The sequence below is a fragment of the Excalfactoria chinensis genome, chromosome 2 (assembly GCF_039878825.1).
Source record: "Excalfactoria chinensis isolate bCotChi1 chromosome 2, bCotChi1.hap2, whole genome shotgun sequence".
In the NCBI taxonomy this organism is placed as follows: Eukaryota; Metazoa; Chordata; class Aves; order Galliformes; family Phasianidae; genus Excalfactoria; species Excalfactoria chinensis.
Window position 1 is genome coordinate 80401947 of NC_092826.1, and position 22221 is coordinate 80424167.

Here is a 22221-nt window from a genome sequence, read left to right on the forward strand (position 1 = left end):
CTTTCCCATCAGGAGATGGGGCTGTCAGATTTTGGTTTCGCTCTCAGCAGTGCAGCAGCGTGTGCTTTGCTTCTCCTTTCTAGCCTAGCAAGACCACAGGCTGCTGCATGTCGTGCCATCCCCACTGCATGCAAGAGCAGATGGGAGTGTGCTTGCTCTTTAAGTTTGCAAACTGCAGGGCCAGGAAGACAGGTATGAATGCATCTTATATAAAAGCTGCCCCTTTTCTCCCTGTGTTGCTGTAAACCCATTGAACAATGCAGGAAAATTCCATCCAGGAAGCCCCTGCTTTTCCAGCACAGCGTCTCACTGTTGCATTAGTACAGCTTCCTCATTTTCCCTGTGACTTATCAGCATCGTACCAGGGCATCATGCTGATTCAGAGCTGTAGTTTGCTTAAAGCAGTAGCAAAGTTCAAATTCCGGTATGTTTTGTGGAGTGATGCTTCTGGTCATCCAAGCCAAAGTCCTGAGCACCGCTAATGGTCCATAGATCATGAGAATGCAGATTTCAGAACCTAGTGAAAAAACGAATGCACCCACAGGTCTCGTCATGCATGCTAGGGAATCAAACTGAAGAAGTAAATGTCTCTGAATATTCAAAATTCAGGCTGTTAGGTGTGGTGGCAACAGTGTACAAAATAATCCATAAATAATGGAGGTCTTCTTGCTCTTATTTGCCCTGCCCCTAAAACAGGTGGTGCAACCAACCCTTGCGTCAAGGCACAGCGATGAGCACATGCTTCACTTGTGTAGTCAGCGTCTGTGCCTATCTGCTGGTGTGTGTGTTAAATTAGAAGAGGCACGTGGATGTGGTGGATTTGTAGAGTTCTTCTGCAGAATGAAGTACTCCACACATGCTAATAGGGGTGAGACAGCTGTGTCAGTAAGAACCCCAAGAGATCATCGTAAGATGAGCGGTCTGCCTTTTAGTACCCAGAAAGCGCGCGTCCTGAGGTGCTGTTCCTTTGGTTTGCTGTCTTTGAGGTTTCGTTTGTTGTTGGGTTGTTCGTATTGTTGTTTTTGTTTTTAACCCCAGAGGAGAATTTGAGTTAGAGGCACAAGTTCAAAAGCTTTGGGGTAATATCCTTCTAGTGCCTGTCTTGTTCTGAATACTAAACAAATAACCGACCACCAGCTACTCCCATGCCACTGTTTTTTTTTATGCTTGTCTTCCTTTCCCCGTAGGCTGCTCTGTACTGGTGCTCCAGCAGTGGTGACAGTGAGGTGATGCTGCCAGTATATTTCTCTACCGCTGGGGTGCCGAGTCAGCACCAACACTTCAGTAGCAAGGGCACAGTTGGTATTAAAAAGGTCAGTTGGGAAGACTTTTTTCTTTTGGTTTTCCTTTGCCTTGAGGCAGTGGCTTTCAATAGTGTTAACCCCTTTTGCTTCCCACACAACACATTTTTTTCATCTTCTTTTCCTTCCTGCCAGCTTTGAAGCCAAATCGCATTCAGAAAGTAGTTTGGGTGGCTGCGCACATCTCTTGGGGTGGGAGTGAGCTTTTGTGCTTGGGAGAGTCTCTGTGTGCTGCGGGAAGGAAATCTACTCCTTTGGTGGGAGCTCAGTACAAGACCAGTGCATCAGATACCTTTCTGAAAGCGATGTAGTGATTCTTAGGTATTATAATCTCGAGGGTAAACCATAAACTTTTGTTTATTCAAATGCAGCCTCTCTCTTTGAAGTTCTGTTCGTGTCTAAATTTGTATACTAGGAAGGTCTGGCCTTCATTTAAATGATCGTTGGATATGTTTTTGTTTTTTTCTACCACTAAGAAGACAAAAACAAAACCAAACAAAAATCAGTGGGAAAGCCGTGAGTAAGATAATAGCGTTGCTAAGATGGAAATGATGAAGAAGGTCCAGGATTCCTGTTTGGGCCTCACAGGAAAGCGTGGTTTGAGATGCATGTGTGTGGGGGGTGCATTCCTAAAGCTATCATTTGTTTCCCCTGTTTCTGCTCCTCCCACCGCGTTCTGTGCTGCATACTATGGCGTGTTTAATGAAACCAATAAAGGTACTTGGCTGAGAGTGTTAATCTTGCCCTGGTCCAATTAGTGCGTGGCTTCCAATTTAACATTGATGTGAACATTTTTTTTTTTAAGGCAGAACAATGAGCAGCTTTGTGCTACACACCAGGTTTTCACCCTCCTTGCCTGTATTGTGTGTTTCTTCCTACCTATTCCAAAGGGAGAGCTCCTGTGCAGAGACAGGGGAGTAGACCAGAGCAGGGACTTGTACCAGCTCCATGTTAGTGCGGTTGCCTCTCAATGGCAAGTCAAGTGACCGTGACTCTGAAGGCTTATCATCTCTTCTCCTTTATTCTTCCTTCCCCCGTGGCCCGTGCTGGCCTGTGTTCTTTTTTTGTGTGCTTCATCTGTGATGCTTGTCCCCAGAAGGAGAAACAGCTGTAACAGTTGAGAGTGGTCTTTAAAGAAAAAAATTAAATATAAACAAATCCACATAAGCAGAGTGGGGAAGTAGCTGCTGATGGACTCAGCTTTAGCATACAGTGGAGTCACACTTTATCCCAGAGGAGGAAGTAGGTCTAGCAAGTGTCTTCCTGTACAGACTGAATGGGAAGCAACAAGGCTTTTTTCATGCATTTTTTTTCCCCGAGCTCGCTGTTTCTCAGCAGCTCTCCTGTTATGTGAGGCATCAGGGCGGGCCTCCAGCACAAGGAGGAGCTGAAGGCCCTGCAGCCTTCTGTGTGGGATTGCAGCTGCCCAGGTTCATGGCTTCAGAAACAACACCAAGAGGAGGGAGCCGGGTCCCTTTCTGTAGCCATGGATAGAAGGCTGTTAGGATTTTGTTTTGCTCATTGCCCCCTCACATGTATACCCTCTGCTTTCGTAAGAGAGGGTGACTGCGATGCTCAGGGAGGGTCTCCAGAATAGATGACTTGAATGCTTGTTAACCAGTTCCCTGTTTCCTAGAGGCTTTGCTCAGATGTTGAACGCAACTTGAGGCCATGCTGTTTGCCAGCCTCTTTCCTGTTTGTCTCTCTTTCCTGGAGGTCTTTGTTCTCTTTTGGGGAAAGGGAGGAAGGAGGCTCCATCAGTGTGACCTCCGAGCTGTGGTGTTTAGAGTCCTGAGGGCAGGGCCACAGGGCATCCCTGCCGATCACTGGGATCTCATAGGTGCTGTGGAAAAAAAACCATTTCCTCGTTCTCAGTGATGCATTTATTAAAAAAATAATAATAAATAAATAAAAGAAAAAAGAAAAAAAAAGCTGCAAGAGAAACCTCTCCGTATTCTCTTGCCTGAAGGCTTTCTGCCATGGGTTTTCCCACAGGAAGGAGTGATTTGGCCCAGTATCCTTATTGTTTCTATATCCTATTGCAAATAGAAAGTTATGCCTCTGAAATCAGTGTGTCCTGCTCATGTGGTTATCTTTGTTTAAGTGGTGCGTTTTTGCTTCATGCAAAGAAAATGGAAAATACGTATGTGAGTAAAATACATATGAGACAATTATCCTATTTTTGCAGAACCTGAATTTCGGTCTTTCAACTGCTTAAAATTAAGAAATGCTGAATCTTCAGGGTTACTCTATAGAGTAACTTTTTCCAGGTCATAACGGTGGTAACATTAATGTTAGAGGTATTGACTGAAAGAGGAAAGGTTAAGTCTACTTCAGAAGGAGCTGTTTTTTGTTGACGTGTTTGTTTGCTTGTTTTTAAGTAGTAAAGCACTTACTTGTTTGAACAGAAGCCCTTCCAAATAATATCAACTGATCGTTGTTCTTGGTGGTACTAAGCAGATACAGCAAGCAACTTGCAAGTGACACCTTAGTACTTGTTCTCTTCAAGCTTAAATCGCTTACTTTCTTTTTAAGCACTAATGTGGTCGAAAGAAGTGACTGTGTTGCTCTTAAATGACCTCTTTTGAAGACCCTATCAAATAAGCAGGTCCTATACTTGTTTGAGAAAATACAGGAGGATGGATGCTTGGCTTCTTGAATCAAGAAGTCCCTGCCATCACATGGAACACTAGCGTTTCGCTTAGCAGAGAAGCATACAGGAGTTACCTTCAAAGAGTTATCTTGAGCTGTTCAGGATAGCATCAAAATAGTCTTGGTTTCTGAAGATGCAGACTGAAAATGGTGTTGATTTTATCTGGAGCTTTCCAATATGAGGTTATAAAAGCATATTTCTCTGGTAAAAAGATACTGGTATCTCCGTGTTATGTATCACCTTCTTTCAGAGGCTATGACCACAAGTGCCACAAAGAGAGAACTCCTCTCTTTGTTAGGTGTTGATGATTCACCTTCACCTCTATCAGTGACGTTCAACTGCGTTGTCATTCTCCAGCCAGAGCAGGAATCCCTCCCCAAACCCCAAGGAAAGCACGATAAGACTGTGGTCTCAGAAAGGGGTGTGGAGAAATTCTGCCAGGTGATATGGTGGTTGTTTGTCTTTTGTCCATCTAAAACCCTTGGGCAGTGGGTGTAAGGAATGTGCCAGATGGCCCCAAAAACCTCAGTAGTCATTTCTCTGCTGCTGGAAGGAAGAAGGTTGCCCTGAATTCATCTAATGGTGTAAATATTAATCCTCCAAGAAGAGAAATTGAGGGGTGGGATGCTTGTGAGTGGAACTGAATTATTTAGTGAATCTCCAACAGCAGAATACTCTTCCAGGTTCTTTACCATATCTCATGACTGTCAGTGGTATTTTGGCTTGCTCAGTCCTTTGTTCCCTCCTCCTTTTTTTTTGTGGTTGAATGCTGGGGATCAAGCTGAGTAAGGGTTTCCTCTCTTTGCCCAGATTTCACTGCTGGTGGCAGCAGCAGCAGCATCTCCCACTCCTGTGCCAGGATGCTTCAGGCTATGGGCGCTTGATTGCATTGGCTCTGTTGACACGCTTCCACCATCAAACCTATGTAGCCATCAGTAGAGCTCTCAAAAAAAAAATGGGGCTTTAGACTCTGCTAAAACAGCTTCCACCAAAACTTAATCTCTTTCTCTTTTTCCTGTCTCCCTCACATAGTGCTAGAGGGTGCTACTGAAGAAGAGGCTGAAGAGCCTGATGCTACTAAACCTACTACACTAAGTGAGGAGACCAGCAAGCAAGAAGAGAGCCTCAGTCAATCAGGGGATAGCAATGAAGGTAACTGGTCCGACTAGCTCCAAGTGACTCTTTAATTTTAATTTAGGGCATTGATTAAGACTTGTAGAAGTATTTCTTACCCAATCCATAACCCTTATCTGTGTCAAAGATATAACATACACTGAGCAGTGGCACTGGTGCATGCATTTCTTTCCTTGTCCCTAACCTTTATCTGCCTGAAGTATATAAAATTCAGTGAGTAGAAATGTGGGCACATACATACTCAGCTAGCACTGTAGGCTTCCTAACTAAGATTTTCTTGGCTCCAGGTAGCTCGGCACCACGTTACTTAGCCTCAAAAAACACCTGTTTGTTGTGCTCAAACTTATCTTCCAAAAGCAGTATTATACAGAGATGAAATGTTCACAAGCAAACATGTTTCTCTTTGTTCACCCTCACGTCCTCTGTGTTAGAATGACTCAAGCACACGAAGATCCTGTGCTGTCCACCTGAGATGACAGAGCTGTGGATTTGCAGAGTGTTCCTATTTGATTGAGAGATTCTTTCTTGGAGGAGGGAATGTTCAGTTTGAAAGCATTTTCCTTTTTAACTCCTTAAGGGGAAAGTGGAGGACCTTACCTTTGTGTTTGACAAGCTATGTACAAAACGAGATGGAAAAGTCTGAATCTGAACAGCTTTGCCTGCAGGGCAACATCAGCCGTGGCTGTAACATATACTCTATGGACTGATACGAGTGGGTAGAACAAAATGAAAAAGAAAATTATATCATTGCCAGCTGTGGCAGTAAAACATATTTTAGGGGATTTGAAGTTGGATTTTTTCAAATTTAGCCTTTTGCTTCTGCAAATCTGACTTAAGCTATGTAAGAGAGACAGAGAAACTGGTAGACTGTGCTACTGATGCCTCGGTTCTGCAGTTCTGCTTAAAATACAGGCTTGCTTGAATGATGGTGTTTGCCAGAGCATTCATTCATTGGCACTGATCTGATGACTCGTTGTGATTGCAAGGTACTGTAGTTAATACCATTTTACAGCAGGTAAATCACTCCATAATTCCCATACTGAATTCAGTTTGGAAGTCAAGATGATGTGAACGTCCTTTAAGGAGAGATTTGCACCTTGTCCTGTGCCTTCCAATAGGAGAAACTTTCACTATAACAAGAAAATCTTCAGTTCCTATGAGCTGTTGTCCATGAAATCAGGCAGTGTGATGCGAGTTGCAGGCAGCTGAAAATACCTTGGGGTCTTCAATGTTTGCTTTGGTTTTTTTTATGTTGTTTGCATTGTTTTTAGTTTAATTTTTCAGATGGCCTAGCAACTCTTTAAGTGTGCTTTTTCTTTTCAATTCCAGAGAAGCAGCTGGAAACTTTAAACAGTTACAAGGTGACACCAAGTTCACCGAACAGTTCGGACGGAGCAGACTTGTCCTCCATTGATGCCATGATGTCAGCAGTAATGAATGTGGGGAAGATAGCTGAAAATGGGGGGACCTCTCAGACTGTCAAATCTCCCTCGAAGTCTCCTGCACCAAATCGGATTGGTAGGAGGAATCAGGTTTGTAAACCCAAGTACAGGGAGATGCTGGGAAGTCAAACAGCTGCATGGAAAATGATGCGATTATGTTTCGTTGGTGGTTTTGTCTTTTTTTTTGCACTCAGTGAGTTTGTTTTGTCTTTGTCATTGCTTCTTTCTGCATGTTTCCTGATGGCCCTTCAGAACTTCACTTAAGACAACTGGGAGTGGAAGGGGTCTGCTTACTTGGGCTTATACAGTGGGCAAGCTGATCTACCAGCTGACACCAGCAGCAGCAAAACCAGAATTGCCGCTTCTTTCCTGCTACATCCATTGTCCATGTTCTTGCATTTCCCTGATTTGTTGAGAAGGACAGTTAATTTCATTAACCTAGGAGAAAATATCTGAAACTGAAGTAGTTCAGTGAGGGAATGGCCTGACCCAGGGGGCTGTGGGGCTTGACTCAGTTGTTGAGAGGGTCCCTTCAAGGTTGGTGCTAGAACAAAATGTCCATAAAGGCGCTCAGTTCACACAGTTAGTTGTACCGTAAGGTGCCCTTAGTTGTAGTTAATGAAAATGTGAAGAACTGTTGCAGAATGCTATGTGTAAATCTTGCAGAGCAAATCTATGTAGCTTTTATCAGATTATTTTTTTTTTTTCCATTTACCAGTTGATGGCACCAGTTGATAGCTGTTATTGATCTGGAGAAGTGAGAGAGCCAGTTCAAGCTGTGATTATTGACATCCATGTTTCTCATTTGCTGAGTTAAGCCTTACTATAATTAAGGTGCTGCAGAACAGCAAGCAATACCCCAAATCCCTGCATCTATTTGACTTTAGCACAGAGAATTTGTAAATGAATCAAGATGTAAACGGGATCAGAAAGGCTGAGAAGTGTGACTCATGATGGTCCTATAGTATTTCGTTAATAACTTTCAGTGTGGCTGCCCAACTGACATACTCATGACTCGTCTTGAATTTTCTTGCTTAAAATGAGTCAAAAATCGTTAATAAGAAATGAACATAGGCATAATAAATGAACATAGGAATTCTTAATTGAAGAGCCTGGGCTGTGTACAGGCAACTGTGTTGGTGGGGTCACACCGTCTAGCATCTGAATTCATGGTTTATTTGCAGTGTTCCCTGTTAAGAGCTACCCTATTTCCTTGATTTCATCGTGTGAAGTACGGACTGGAGTTCAGATGAGACTCAGAGGCAGTGCTGTTGCACTGCTGTCTGCTGGTACACCATGTGGCTTGGCTTCGGAGAAGTTTATTAGTGTTGGTGACCTTTATTCCACCTGATACTTCGATGGGCATTGAATCAAAGGAAGCTCTGGAGTAAATGTGACAGGATTAAGAGGGATTCTTATGGTGTAAAAATAAATAAATACATGGAAAACACAGTAAATAGCCTTGTTGTTATTAGGCTGAAAGACCATTATTGCCAGAGGGGCAAATGGCTGCGTTACTGAGGTATTAGAAGTAAGTTGCGAAATAATAAATGGGTATCAATCTGTTTAACAACATCTAGTACAGTGAATTTCCATTTTCAGCATAGCAGTATGAAAGCACTGATTTGTTTCAGTGTTTAGCAGCATGCAGATCTCCGATTCCAATCAGAACGTGCCCCTGATTTTAATTGCAAGGATAGTAGCAGTTTGTTAGTTTTCTGGGTCTGACTGGTGTTTCTTGGCAGTGAAATACTTTGCTGTGGACCTTTGTCCTAAGTCTATGGTTCTCTTTATAATGCTGGCTTTATCTTGGCTCTGGTCTACCTATAGTCTAATAAACATGTGCTCTCATCAACCTGCATCCACTTTAACTTCTCATTTGCTTTGCTCTATAAGAGAATAAGGAAAAAGGTGACAAATGTGAGCTGGAGAAAAGCAGCCCTTGTGCACAGTTCCCAAAGCATTTGCCATCAGTTGAATACAGAGCAGTCTTACCAGGTTGACTGAAAAGAAAGCAGGTAACAAATTAACTGTTAGTTTTATCTTTTGATTCAGGAAGTGTGTTTTCCCCACCCTGGCTCCAGTGAGGTGGCTGAGTGCTGTGTTCTCTGGAGGTGATTTGGAGTAGGGATGCTAATGTATTTTGGTCTGGATCGAGTCAGTCAACAGTGTTCCTCTTGTAGCTACCCTTGATTTGCTTGAGCTGTGTTACGGTATGCAGCATGTACCCTGGGTGACCACTGGAGAAAGTTTGGGTTTTAGTTAATAATAAACCCCAGATTCAATACTAATCAGCTCTGGCAGAGCTATAGTGTGTTTCTGATCTTTGCTTCAAGGTGAACCAGCAATTACTCTATCTGCTGTTAATTTGCTGATTCGAAGAGCAGGCAGTTGAGAATGCAGGCTCATTGATTGCATCGCGTAGAACTGTATCACTTATTTAAACGGGGGGCAAAAAAGAAGTAGTAGGTTGATAATTTCACATAAATACCCTGGGGATTAAACATGATCTAAACTGTCAGCACAGCTGCAGGGATTTTCCTCACAGTGCACTGTGTTTGTTCTCTGTCCTGAGCCAACTTTAACAGGGCTGCAATATAATTGGAGCTGAACACTACTCCACAGACTGGTTGCATGTAGTAAAATTAAAGTTGTATCAGTAGGATGGAATGCATACGTGTGAACTGTATGTGTGTGTGGGCCACAGGGATAATGTGTTTTCATCTTGTTGGGGTGTTCAGACTTTGTAATGGCAGTCTTTCTTACTTGCTTTCTAACGTTTTGTGAGTAACAGGGCATTGAGCCTTGGCCTGTGTGCGTGGCGGCCTACAGTGATCACCTTCAGCATGGAGAGCCTTGCAAGGGAAACGGGGCGGGGGGCTGGGAGAGCCTAGTGGTTGCAGTTCCTAATGCTTCTATAAGGGAGGTCAGTCGCTTTGTTTACTTGAGGCAAAATGAGAAACTAGCTCTGCATCCACATCCACGAGTCACTGGAGTTAATGGAAAAATATCACGACCCCGCTTTGGAAAACGTAATGTTAGATTTTAGCCAGGAACTCTCCACAGTGTGTTTCCTCAGATTGCGTTGAGAGGAATATCGCTTTATTAAGTTGAAACGTTTTAAAAAAATCAAGACATCAAGAAAAAAACCCTTTTCTAACACCGTGTCAGTGTCTTTCCTCGTAAAATGACACAGGATTGATGGCAGAGGCCTAGGCCAGTCACTGTTGGTGCTCCATACAAATGCTTGTGTCTAATGGCCTGGAAGTGGTCCTTTCTCAGTTGATAGCTTGTAGGACAGCAAAGGGGGAAAAAATTGTTTGGAAAGAGGAAACACGTAGATATACACACATCAGCTCCCTCCTGTTTCTGACTAAAGAGCTACTTAGGTTTGTTGGGGGGTTTTTTGCTGTTGTTTGTTGTTTTTTTGTCTTGTTTTCACTAATGCTACCTAAAATAGCCAGCAGAGAGATTCAATAGAATACATCATTTTAGCATAAATATTATAGCTTCCCATCAGTCATGCAGAGATGGTTTTTGTATTCTCATCACGTGAACTTAGGTAACAAATGGTGGACCCCTAGCTGGTAAAGCTGTGCCTAGTTCTGCAGAAAACAGAGGTTTCATTTTCAGTGCTGGACCTTCTTGCTTTGAGTCATACAGGCTTTGGTTCACAAGCCACATCTGGTGAAAATGACCGTATGTCATCCTTGCAGACAACTCAGGCAGATGCCTTTGGTTTCTGTGAGAGTGCCATTCCATCCTCAGCTGTGCAAGAGTGGAGGCTTTCCCCAGTGTCTCAAAGGCATACTTAAATCAGACTGAGCAATCCGGGTCAGGTCTTCTGCATTGTTTGTACTCATGGTTTGACTGTGGTTACTCCTCCTTCTCACCTGGGTGGAGAATAACCGGGTTCATAATGTGTTCTTTTGGAGTCACGTAGTCTCCCACATTGTCACCTCTTTCTTGTTATGACCTCATCAGATCTTGCAAGCTTAAGAAGGGTTGGGCCTGGCCAGTGTGCCTGGATGGGATGCTTCCAGGAGAAACACAGGATGCTCAAGGAAGTGGTGCTGGTGATTCAGTAAATGCTGTTCTTCCTTCTGAGTCAGAGCTCTGAGAAAAGGGCACTGGCCTAGCAACTTGCCATCAAGGTGGGGTGGAAAACCCAAAGTCCTGAAGACTTATGCTTCCTAAAGATCTTTTTGGAAGATTAGTTGCATTTGCCAGCATATTCTGGCAGGATTCCAGCCTGGGTAATTGCTTTCTGCTCACCTAAATTCCTCTTGGCAGTTTGAGCTGGTTGCAGTAATTGCCTTCACTTCCTGTCCTAAACTGCTACTGCTGAGTATCTGTGTGCTGTTAAAACAGCTGCTGTTCTTCTGTGGTCGTTGAAATGGCCCCTATTTATAAATTCAGAAGTTTCTGAAACTTCCCTGAGGGATCTACTGGGATGATAAATGCACATACAAGTTGTTCTCTTAGCAGTGGCCTTTTGTACTGGAGGTGGCTTGTACTTTTTCCATCCACAGCAGTAACAACTTTCCAGTTCTTTAATATCTGTACCCCTCCTGATTTTTTATTTTGCTTTCTTCGCAGGAAACAAAAGAAGAGAAGTCTTCCTATACCTGTCCTCTGTGTGAAAAGATTTGCACTACACAGCACCAGCTAACTATGCACATTCGTCAGGTATGTAAAGTACAAGCTCTCGATTCCCTGTTTTATTAAGAGTGTCTCAATTGCCAGCATGCATTTTGCAGCACTGAAAAACAATTCTACACGAGAATCAGAAATGCTCGGATATAACTTTCCACAATTGTTTTGCTTTTCTTTAAGCTTTCCCATGGTATTAATAATAAAAAAAAAAATCATCCCCAACCAGGAGGTGGATAATTCTCCTCTCTTTCTCTCCTTTCCTTCCCCTCCCTACTCCCCCAGTGGCTCAAATAAGGATGTGTGTCCTGTTCTGCACAGCTTAAGGTATCTTAAGGATCCGGAAAACCACTTCCATCATGAGGCATAAGTCCTGTTTTGTTATCTTGTTTGAATACAGTTCCCTTTACTGTTCATGCAAATAAGAAGCAGGAAGAAACAACTTTAAAATCATCTCGGTGTTAAAGAGCCTCTGTGTCCTTTACAGGATACAGCAATTTTGGGAGGCAGAATTTAAAATACCCATTTCAGATGTATGATGCTCTTTATTCCTGTCAGATACAGGCCTCATCTTGCTCCTTTTGAAATATGTATATGTGTGTTACGAGGAGCTTTGGCTTTTTCTATGTCAGGAAGTTCTCCTTGGGATGTTGAAGTTGTGGCTCACCAACTGTGAGCCCACTAGATATTACTTCAGTTTTCCCTTCTGTTACTTTTTTCCTTATTCTCCATTCTGTTTTGTTTTGTTAGCTTGGATTTTTTTGTTTGTTTGTTTGCTTTTGTTTGTTGTTTTCTTTTTGGTGTGTGAAGAAATGTTCAGTTCTCCAAATGCAGGCAAGAATGAGTGGTACATATAACACAGTAAGCTGATAGCCATGTTTTCCCTGTAAAACAGAAGCACTTGCTTCTGTTTTCTTACTGCACAGTCACTTTGAAATTAATGTCTTCAAAGATTATTTTTAAGTGTCTTCTGAAATCAAGTTTATAATTACATTCTCTTTCTTTTTTTCCCCTTACCATTTACCCTACTCCAAACCACTACATGGCTTAACATATTCCAAGGTACCACTTGTTGGAGCAGATGTTGCTGGATCCCTATCTATCCTCTTCTGCTGCACACTCAGTGAAAGTACAGTGTGTGGTGGGCATTCCAGGCTGCAACAAAACAGCTGCATTAAGGAGTTAAAAGCAAAGGGAGAGGGTGGAGTTAAGGGGGAGGGCTGTGAAAAAAAAATTGGCAATGGGGCACACCTAATATAAGGTATTGTGTCAAGTGGCTCTCGGAAGCTGCTTTTAAGATGTTTACAGTACTCTCAGATATTTTACTCACCCTTCGTAAGTCATTCAATGAAAAAAAATCATTGCTTTCTCTAGCATAACACTGACACTGGAGGGACAGACCATTCCTGCAGCATCTGTGGAAAGTCTCTGAGCTCAGCGAGCTCCCTTGATCGCCACATGCTGGTGCACTCAGGTGAAAGGCCTTATAAATGTTCAGTGTGTGGACAGTCCTTCACCACCAATGGAAACATGCACAGGTGAGTGCTGATCGTGATCCAAGAGTTTGGAAAGCACTACAGGATAGGGGGCTGGGTTTGTTTCCTTGGAAGAGCTTTGAAGCGAGCTAAAGACCTTTACTTAGGCAGAAAGCGTGGATTCTGATATATGAGTATGGAGTGACACAAGCTCACGCACACAACTGCCAGGATGATTATGTTGTGGGAGGGAGCCAAAATTGAGAAAGGGCTTCTAGTTTTCTTCACATAGTATTCAGTTGTTGTGGATATCTAGAAGTATTGCTATTTTGGTTTTATTATTATTATTATCATTATTTTGGCAAACAGGATGGATTTTTCTCTAAGGATAAAAACATATAGCCGAGCTGTAGAGGGACTTCTAATTCTGTAGCTTCTGAAGAGGAGATGTGAATGGTTGTACTGGGGCATCTGTGGTGGTGGTGGTGGATCTTAAGCAGTGAAGAATCCAAGTACCACTGTGGAGATGCCTCTTTAGAATAATCAGTCTTATTTGTAAATACGTACGTCAGTACTTGCTCTGTAGGCAACTTACTGAACTGCAGATCCAAGAAATTATCTGTGACCAGAGTGTCCAAACATAATTCATGTAGTTTCTCTCGTAGGGATGTAGCAGTATGTCAACAGTTGACAACTAGGGAAACAATGTAAAATCACATAGAGTCATAGAATATCTGAATTTGCACTGGTCCCAGAAGGATCATCAAATGCACCTCCTGACTCTGCACTAGACCAAACAGAATTTACTGGTTAGTTACAGTTGCACTAACTGTAACACAGCTCTAGGACAGCCCTATGAAATAGAACATAACTTTATAGGATGAAGAAAGTATGGATTTGTGTTTATTACTCCAGCAGCGCCTGGAGCATCCTGGCTGGGGCCATCCCTCTTGCTGTTGCCTTCTTGCTCCTTGGAAACGTGCTCCCCCCTTCCTGCTGGGCATGCATTTCTAAAACTGCTCTGGAATCGTAGAATCATTAAGTTGGAAAAGCCCCCTGAGGTCATCTAGTCCAACCATCCATCCACCACCAATATTGCTCACCAAACCACATCCCTAAGTACCACATTTACACATTTCCTTTAACATCTCCAGGGACTGTATCTCCACCGCTTCTCTGGACTATCTGTTCCAATTCCTTGCCACTCTTTGTATGGTCCTTCCCCTCTCTCATCTCCCAGTTCAGTATTCATTTATTTGCATGGGTGGAGCACCTCAGAACTGATAAAGAGTTTGTGAATTCCCACGTTGCTTTCACCCCCATCTCATAAGAGTTTGCAACCTACAAAAAACTGGAAGGCAAGCAGGGAAAAGGAGTGTAGCTTATAAGCAGCGTAGCAAGAGTGATGGTTACAAATTGGTTCTGTGTGCGAGGGAAGATACTTTGTTTCACTGGTTATTACCAGGAGTTTTCCAAGCTGTGTGCTATAGGCTGAATGAAAGGCATTACTTCAGTGACAACAGGAGAGAGAATATAATCCTACCCAATGGAAGTAATATCTGCTTGCAGCTCTGCCTCTATCTGGATCTTACTGACAGTTTCAGCAGTCACGCGAAAGGGGAGAAATAGGAGTGTGTGCAATTTTGTATCCGTGTGTTCATTTAACCTATACTTGATTAGAATTGAGGAGCGATGGAGAAAGAAACATCAGATGAGAAGAGGAAGACGTAAAGATGCTCAGAGGAGATACTGGCTTTGGGCACTGAATAAATCATGTCTGTCTCTACTGAGTCAGTTGTGAGCAACGTTTTCCAAATTGGGTCATTCCTCAGGAAGGCAGGGCGGCTTCTGGGTTACAGCTGGTGCCAGCATTGGCACCAGAGGGTGAATTTCAGCACCAAGACCCTCATGTTGGATGCCGTTGTGTCCTGTTCCTCAGTAGGCTACTTGCTGAAGGGTTGCAGGGTTTGTTTAGCTTTTTGCTCACTAGGCATCTCCTCGTCCTCTCCAGAAGCAGGGAGACTTCCTGTGGGACATTGCTCCAGGCCTGCCAGATGTTGATGTAGTATCCTTTGCTTATCGAGGTTTCCCTGTATAGCAACTGTTATCTTGCTTTAGCAGTAAATCTGCCAGACTGAATGACTTGCCCAAAAGAAGTAACTATAGATCAAATCCTTCCGATGAAAAGGTTGTTCATTTAAAATTTTTCCTCTTAATGGGGTGTTGTCTGATGTTGCCAGGATCGAGCGCTGTTTACTGTCCATGCTAGGAAGAACCTAAGTTGTGCAAGGAACAGATTTCTGTTGCAAGCTCTTTCCATCTCATAGGTGTCAGCTCCTGTCTGCTCTGTAAAACTCCTCCTCTCTGTGTAGACTTATATTGCAGCAGCATGGTGGAACACTGCAAAAATGTGTTGCTGAGCTCACTGGCACTGTACCAAGTGGCCTCAGGCCTGTGATAGGAAAGATCTTGAGTCTACTGAAACAGGGCAACTTTGCCAAGGAAATGTACTGCTGGGCAGGATGGTGCTGAACCAATTGTTTGCAGTGAATAACCATTTCTTGATGCTGTAACAGGCTATGATACTGAATCCTGATGCTGAAGTGAAAAGTATGAATGTACAAGAAGGCAGATGAGGATAAATACAAAGTGAAATGAAATTTGTTATCTGCTACTATAGCAGACTCACAAGGAAGATGTTGGTTTTGCCCACTAGGCACTTCCTTCAGAAACAGGTATTTCTGGTCTAAGATGGTCTCAAGGGAATTATTCCATAGGCACCTCAGGCCTGGCTGGAGCATCGTGTCTCAGTGCTATGGATGAATGCTTTTAATATCACGTTCAGAACCTTCTGCTTCAGGATCCTGGAGCTGCCTCGTGTGCTGCTTCCAAAGGCCTTCCTGATGGTGGTACCACGTCTGTTCTTCTGTGCTTACTTCTGTTCTGAGAGGATGAAATTTCGGATCCATTTTTCCACCTCTGGCAGCCAGGCCATTAGACATTCAGCAGAGCAGAGGAGGAGGGGAGAAAGTTCCAGTTGCTTTTTTGCCATTAGGAAGTATCAGTGCCAGGGTCATCCTGAAAGGTAATTTTTCTCCCCCCCTCCATGTATTTTGTGGAGGGATTAAAAACCCTCCATAGTGCTCATTTGTTGCTTTTTTGCATCACAGCAAGGCTTTCTTGGCAATACCCAGTTTTTGTCAAGTGAGAACACTATTTTCTCTGCCTTCATCTAGCTCTGCTGGGGTGTTGCCTGTACTCTTTACCTGTTTAAATCGATGCTGCCCTTCCTGACTCCCACAATACAAGCGAACACTTCATTTGTAAATGAGTCAGAGCCTCTCACATAAGGTCCAGTTTCTTTTTGTTGTGCTCCTTGGCTCCTTGTCAACAAGTCGAGTTGAATGGGCACTGCAAATAGAGGGGTGGAGAAGGAAGGTTCTCGTGTGCAGCACCATTCAGTAAAGGAGGTTAAAACCTGCTTCCTTTTCTGACCAGGGTGACTCTTGGCCAGGATTTTCAACAAGGAACTGTGAGCTCGGGGCATCTCAGAAAGCTCTCTTATAGCTGCCAGATTGCTCCAGAGTGGCCTGAGCCTCCAATGGGGACAGTCACAGTTGGAGAGAGCAAGGATCTCTGGAGAGTGCTCAGTGTATAGCCTGAAAAGCTATATTCCCTCTTTCCTTTGAATGTGCTGTCAGCCTAGCTGCCTCCATCTCAGTGCTGCCACTCCCATTTGAGGAGGGTTGTTGCAGTCTGCTGTGATAACTGGGATGGGAGATTCCCATCCGTGTCTGGGATCTGTACCAGAAACACAATTTGCTGAGACAAAGTACAACTGGAGAGGATGGTGCCTTTTTAACGGAAGCTGAACAGAACTGGAAGGAGCAAGCCTTGGAGTGTTAGGGCCTGATGTGGGGTTTGGATGGCTTATTTTCTTGGGGCCTTTAGGAATTCAGAGGAAGGGAGATCACAGTGATTTTGAGTTCTGAATTCCTGTAACTGGAGTGCTACTGTGATTTGTACATCAGAAAATGTGTAGTACAGAGCATGCTAATCCTCACACTTCTCCACCAGAGACACAGAGACTCTGCAGCTTTGTCTCGGTCACAGTAAATTAAAGCTGAATGCTCTCAGATCTCTAGCAGGAGCATGAACTCTTATGGAAAGAAGTCGTGTGTATAAAGAGTTTTCTGTGACTCTGAGAAGTCTGGGGATTTCCAGAGAAGTGCTTGAAATCAATAGCTTGCAGTTACTGAAGGCTGTCCATGTGTACTATCACTGTAGCACTCTTAAGGAGTTTATCTGTGAATCACGCCAACTCTGAGGAGCTCTTTTGGGTCTGGACTCTGCTGCCAAATAGGAAGTTGCGAGCCTCTTGTTCTATCTTCATCACTGCATGTCCCCAGAATATGAACAGATGAGTTAGTCTGCGGATGTGGGTCTTGGTGGTGGTGATTCGTAAGCTTTAGCAAGGGGCCTGAAGGTAGAGAAATGAGTTCTCTTGATTTACTGTACTGCATTCCAGTAGAGCATGTGTCTCACTTCAGAGGGAAGAGCGATGCCTCCACTTGCTCCAGATGGGTTTCCTTCAGGGTAGGAGACACTGCCAACAGCTCTTACTCCGTTTCTGTAACTAAGGATGGTCTGTACCTGTCACTTTAAAATCAGATTTCCATCCCTGCCAAAGACACGTTCTCCACGCAACTTGGAAACGTTAATAGGATATAAATGCCAGGAGAGAGGCGAGAAATGACCTTCCTGCCAGTTTCCAGTGGGTAGCAATTACAGGCTCCGTGGCAAGTTTGAAAAGAGCTAAGGGATAATACATGTATTTCAACCACAACTTCCCAAGTTTGGTAAACTAAACTGCAGTGTCTATGGCTGGTGTTCACCAGGCTGTCTGTACGTGTGATAGTGCAGACTGACTGCAGTGTTGTTCTGTATGAAACCAGAATGCCACAGCTATCGAACTTCTTTCTGTCCTTCCATCCTGCCTGGAAGAATTCTTCATAGTGGCATTTTTGTTACATCCTACTTGTAGGCTGTTTACATACTGTCTCAAGAACAGGTCTCCAAGTTTGGAGATTTTCTTTTTTGGCCCATGCAGAACACCACATGCAACAGCCACATGCAGAAGTCTTTGAAAATCAAATTGGAAGATCTGGATTGCAGAAGCTACGCTTTGAAGCGTGCTTACAAAGGTTCCTATCAAAGAAGGTATTTCTTCTTTTAATTAAGAAGGCGCTTTTCTTTCTCAGTCTTACTCCCAGTGTTAGATAATTTTGCCAAACTGTTTTGTTTCTTAACATCATGTGAAGAGAAAAACAGCTGGTTTTGTTATCTCTGTGCATGGTACTGCTCTGCTACTGACATTTTTGGGATGGCACCTTGTGTATGTGTGTGTTCCATAGTGTGGGTTTTGTGGAGAAAAAATGGAAGATGCACATGCTGGAGGGGAACCTGTGAATGCCGATGTTTTAGCATCAAGATCTGGCTAAATCCATCCTCTCCCTGTGTTCCACCTGTGAATTCTCCTATGTTATTTATGATGCTGGCTTGCTTCCAGTAAGCTGTGTGTGCTTTGTGGGGTGCAGTGCAGTAACAATGCCCAGCCTCAAAGTACAAGTAGGATCTCTGCAGCGTAGCACATGCATGCGGTCTGGCATTTGCCTAATACGGAGATTTTTGGAGGCAGATTCTAGCCAAATGGGATGATGAACTGTATGTTGTTGTTGTTTAGCATCTCAGAAGGGAACTGTCTTATTACAGCGTCGTTTTGTTTTCTGGCGCGCAGATGGCCAGTTGGAAATTTGGTGTTAAATTTTTGGTAGCTTTGGGAGATGGGACACATAAAACCTCGAAGCTAAAAACGAGCGCCCAAGGAACTCGCCACACTGCAAATGACTGACACTTCACATGTGTGAAGAGGCCCTTGTTTATTGTCTTGCACAATGGAAATGTCTCTTCGGTCATCTCCTGAGGAGCTTTTATTTCAGCGCCCTTAAATACGAAGAAGCAGGATGTATTACAGGCTTTCAAATCCATTCCTTACATGTGGGGGATGATTTAACTGCTGTCAGTGTGCTAGTAAAAGATAAGCTTCAGCAAATACAAGTGCCCTAATTCTTGAGCAGGGATAACTAACACAAAGGGCTAATTGCAGTTTCTAGTCATTGATAACCAGAGCTGTAGAAGAAGAGCGAGATATGATACCTGCTTGAGTTTTCTTTGTGGTTAAAAACCATTTCTTATATTTTCGTTAATAAGTTTTGTAAATAAAGGTGGGGAAACGGAGAGAAATGTTTTCGGTCTCTGCTGTCAGCAGGGATGTCCAGAGTAAATGTTTGGTACCCTGCTGGGACTTCTGTGTTTTGAAGAAGATATCAAAAAGAAGGAAAAAGGCCGGGATTTTTCAACAGCAGTGTCTAGCAGTAAGAGCCTGTTTCTCTGTGTTTTAGGTGAGAATGAGAAGGACAAATTGTTACCAATAGTCCAGGCAGAAGCTTTCGTCTTTCTCACTGTTGCTCCTAAAGGAGCATTTGTGTCACAGTACCGCTGTCAGCCCTGAGAGCTGTGAGGAGATGCTATGATTTCAGACGCGTTAAACACTGCTTGTAGCCTTGGACAGCATCCCCCTTCAGTTATCATTAAAGACCAGCAAAGGAAGTGAACACAAAAACAGTAATGTTGAGATCTGATTAGAATCAAGCGAAGCAAGGAAGTGCGGAGTTAAGATTTATATGCTAACCTTAATTAGCTCTATTGTTCTTGAGAGCTGAAGCATACACAATGAGGAACATTATACTTGCATCTCCACAGCTCTTCAGTACCTAAACATAAGAAGGAATTCATTGTGCTTTTCAGCCGTAGATTTTGCATGCGCTGCCTTTCATTAATATCTAAATCTGCGCTTGTATTTTGTAAGGTTGTGGATTTTTAGGCTTTAGTTTTCTGCAGACAAGGAGGGGACGCTGCCTTCAGTGGTGAGCTGAGGCTTGTGGTGTGAGTGGTGCTTGAGGGGAAGGTGGTCTGACATCAAGAGTAGTGCCACCCTCTTCACGGGCAGCAACATAAATCTCCATGTAACAGAGTGCATTCAGCGTAGCTTAGCGATGCTTTGTTAACCATGTCACAGTTCAAACGAGCACAAACCACTTGACAGATTAGACAGTGGTCGCAGAGCACATTGCTGCACGAGGCCTTGATCTTTCTGCATTAGTACCTTTTTGGGAACGTTACCTCCTCCAAAGGTTTAGTATGCTCGGGGATGCTGCCTTCTCTTCTTACATTGAGGAGTTACAGAATGAATAGAAGCTTCAGCTTTGCAAGCGTTAGAAAATCCAGGCAGTCTCAGCAACCAGTTATTCCTTTGCCATAAGCCCGGTGGTAACATGAGGCTTGCAGAGCTGTGAGCTCTCAAGGTTAACGAGCGATGCATTGTCTGGTTGGCTTTTCAGCCAGTGGCTTGTCTTCCAGCCTGTGTACTTCATTTGGGACAATTCTGTGTAGTAAATGCTGTCTGCTGAGAAAGTTGGCTGGGAAGGTTTCTGTGTTAAGGTCATCTTTGCTTAGCTTGTTGTGTGTGCATGTCGGAAATACTTGCATCGCTTCCCTAATGAGTGTGTGCTCAGTGTTGTCTGAAAAGACTCCTGGGCCAAGTACAAAGAGAAGGAGGGAAAAGTCAGTCTTGTACCTTGTTTGTGGTTGCTGTCGTTCCACCTTTAATGTATATCTTCTAGCTTTACCTCTTCTCCCCCCAAGTATCCAACCCGCTCAACCTGTTCTAGCTCTGCGTGCTGCAACTGGTACGTTGCAGTATGTACCCCCTCTCAGGGTCAGTGGGTTCTTTGCCTTCCTCCTTTTTCCCCTCTTTTACAAATACACTGTTCATTCATAGCGGACTTGTCAGCATTTGGAGAAACATCTCTAGCTTTAAAAAATGGTCTTAGCCAGGGCCTTCTGCTCATGTTTCTGAGCTGCATTGCTCACCTGCATGATGCACAGCTCTGGCAAAGGCATGATCAGGTGCTCGTGCCATGCAACAAGTAAACAGCACACAGTGTACCAACACTGCTTTCTCCTTGAGGGCATCAACAAGTGGGCTGCCTTTGTCAGGCTGCTCTCTTAGGTGAAGGTTTTCTAAATGCTTGCAGTGATTTCTAGTGATTCTTCTTTGTCAGCTCTCCAGTGCATTGCATGGAAAGATGTCCCAAATCCCCCACATTCTGCAGCGGTTCCTGCTGATTCCTCTCAAACAGCACTAGTTGTGCGGGGACTTTTGTTTCCAGCTGCTGTGCTTGTCGAAAGTGGTGCTGTGGAACATGATGAGAAACCTTTTCCTGGTGCTGTGAGATCACCGCTGGTGAGGAAGGAGGACCACATGTTCAGGAACAGGAGAGGAAATGGGCTAAACACGTGAAGCCTCGTGTGCTGGGGTGCCGTCCTCAGCACTAGGAGAAGTTTACACAGCTCATGCGTGCCCCGATAACCCTCACTTCCTTGCCCTTCGAGTTGCATGGTGACTGCTGATACCAGGGTAACGTGGAGACCCTGCTTTAATAGAGATGTGCCTCTGTTATCTCGTACAGCTTCCTTGTTTGCAGGCGTGCTTGTGGGGGGAGGTACTAAGCTCCATCTGCACGGTGTCCCCAGCAGTGCTGTGGCTGTCTATTTTTTCCTCCTCGAGCTGTGTGACGCAGCAAGTTGTTCTCTGCTGTGTGCCATGAGGATTGCTCAACAGTGGAGTGTGACAGGGCAGCAACTGCAGGAGGACTCTGCCTGTTTCTGGGAAGTTGCAGAGGCGTCTGTTTGCTTGGTTGTTCAAGGGGTGCAGCCTGGGGGGAGGCAAGATGTACCTGGGACTTCTCCAGCCTTGTTTGCTCTGAGGACAGACCTTTTCCTCCTTCTGACATCCCTTTCTGATTTTCTCTCTCTCTTTTTCTTTCCCCCCTGATGCTGTTATTAACCATTGCTCCAATTGTCCTTACCATCTAATCACACTTGTTTCCTTTTAACGTTTAATTAAGCTTTTAGACAAGTGATAACTAAAGGAGGTGCCTGAAAACCACATATTTCCAAAAAGATGAAATAAAACAGCAGTTCAGAATGTCCCAGGCCAGGTTTTTTTGTGTGCTTTTTGAAAGCTTATTCCTGCTTAGTTTTACTGTTGTTAATAAACTTTTGTCTCCAAGCTTAAAGAAGCATGGGGGCCTCAGAAGGATCTCGTTTAATACTTATTAGGGAGTTTCTTATGGCTTAGAAGTCTCCGTGCGCTATTTGGCAATGCCGATTTAGGTCTGCTCTGAATTTGATGCAGGCTGCAGGCAGTTGGGTGCAGTGATACTGGGAGGCTCACGCTGCATTTCTCACCTCTTCTGACCTCACTTATGCAAGGTTTGATGTGATGGGCAAATGGATGCTTTCTTTTGCTGTCCTTTGGTAAGCTTTGCTTCATGAGCATGTTTTGAATCACTTCCCTGTCACAGCATCAGCAGGCAAATGTTTGTCTCCCTGTTTTCCTTTGGGGTGTTCTGACAACGCTTCTGGTAGAGAACAGGAGT

At 43.9% G+C, this 22221-nt stretch overlaps 1 protein-coding gene across 4 annotated transcripts in view; it reads left to right on the top strand.

Moving 5' to 3' along the window:
- The window catches only part of RREB1 (ras responsive element binding protein 1), a 117031-nt gene that overhangs the window by 49459 nt on the left and 45351 nt on the right, over positions 1-22221 (top strand). For all 4 annotated transcript variants that reach the window (XM_072329096.1, XM_072329099.1, XM_072329098.1 and 1 more), the window contains exons 2-5: positions 4987-5106; positions 6418-6620; positions 11130-11219; positions 12558-12721. In XM_072329096.1, coding sequence (XP_072185197.1) covers positions 4987-5106; positions 6418-6620; positions 11130-11219; positions 12558-12721 — 577 coding nt within the window. The remainder of the gene's footprint in view (positions 1-4986; positions 5107-6417; positions 6621-11129; positions 11220-12557; positions 12722-22221) is intronic.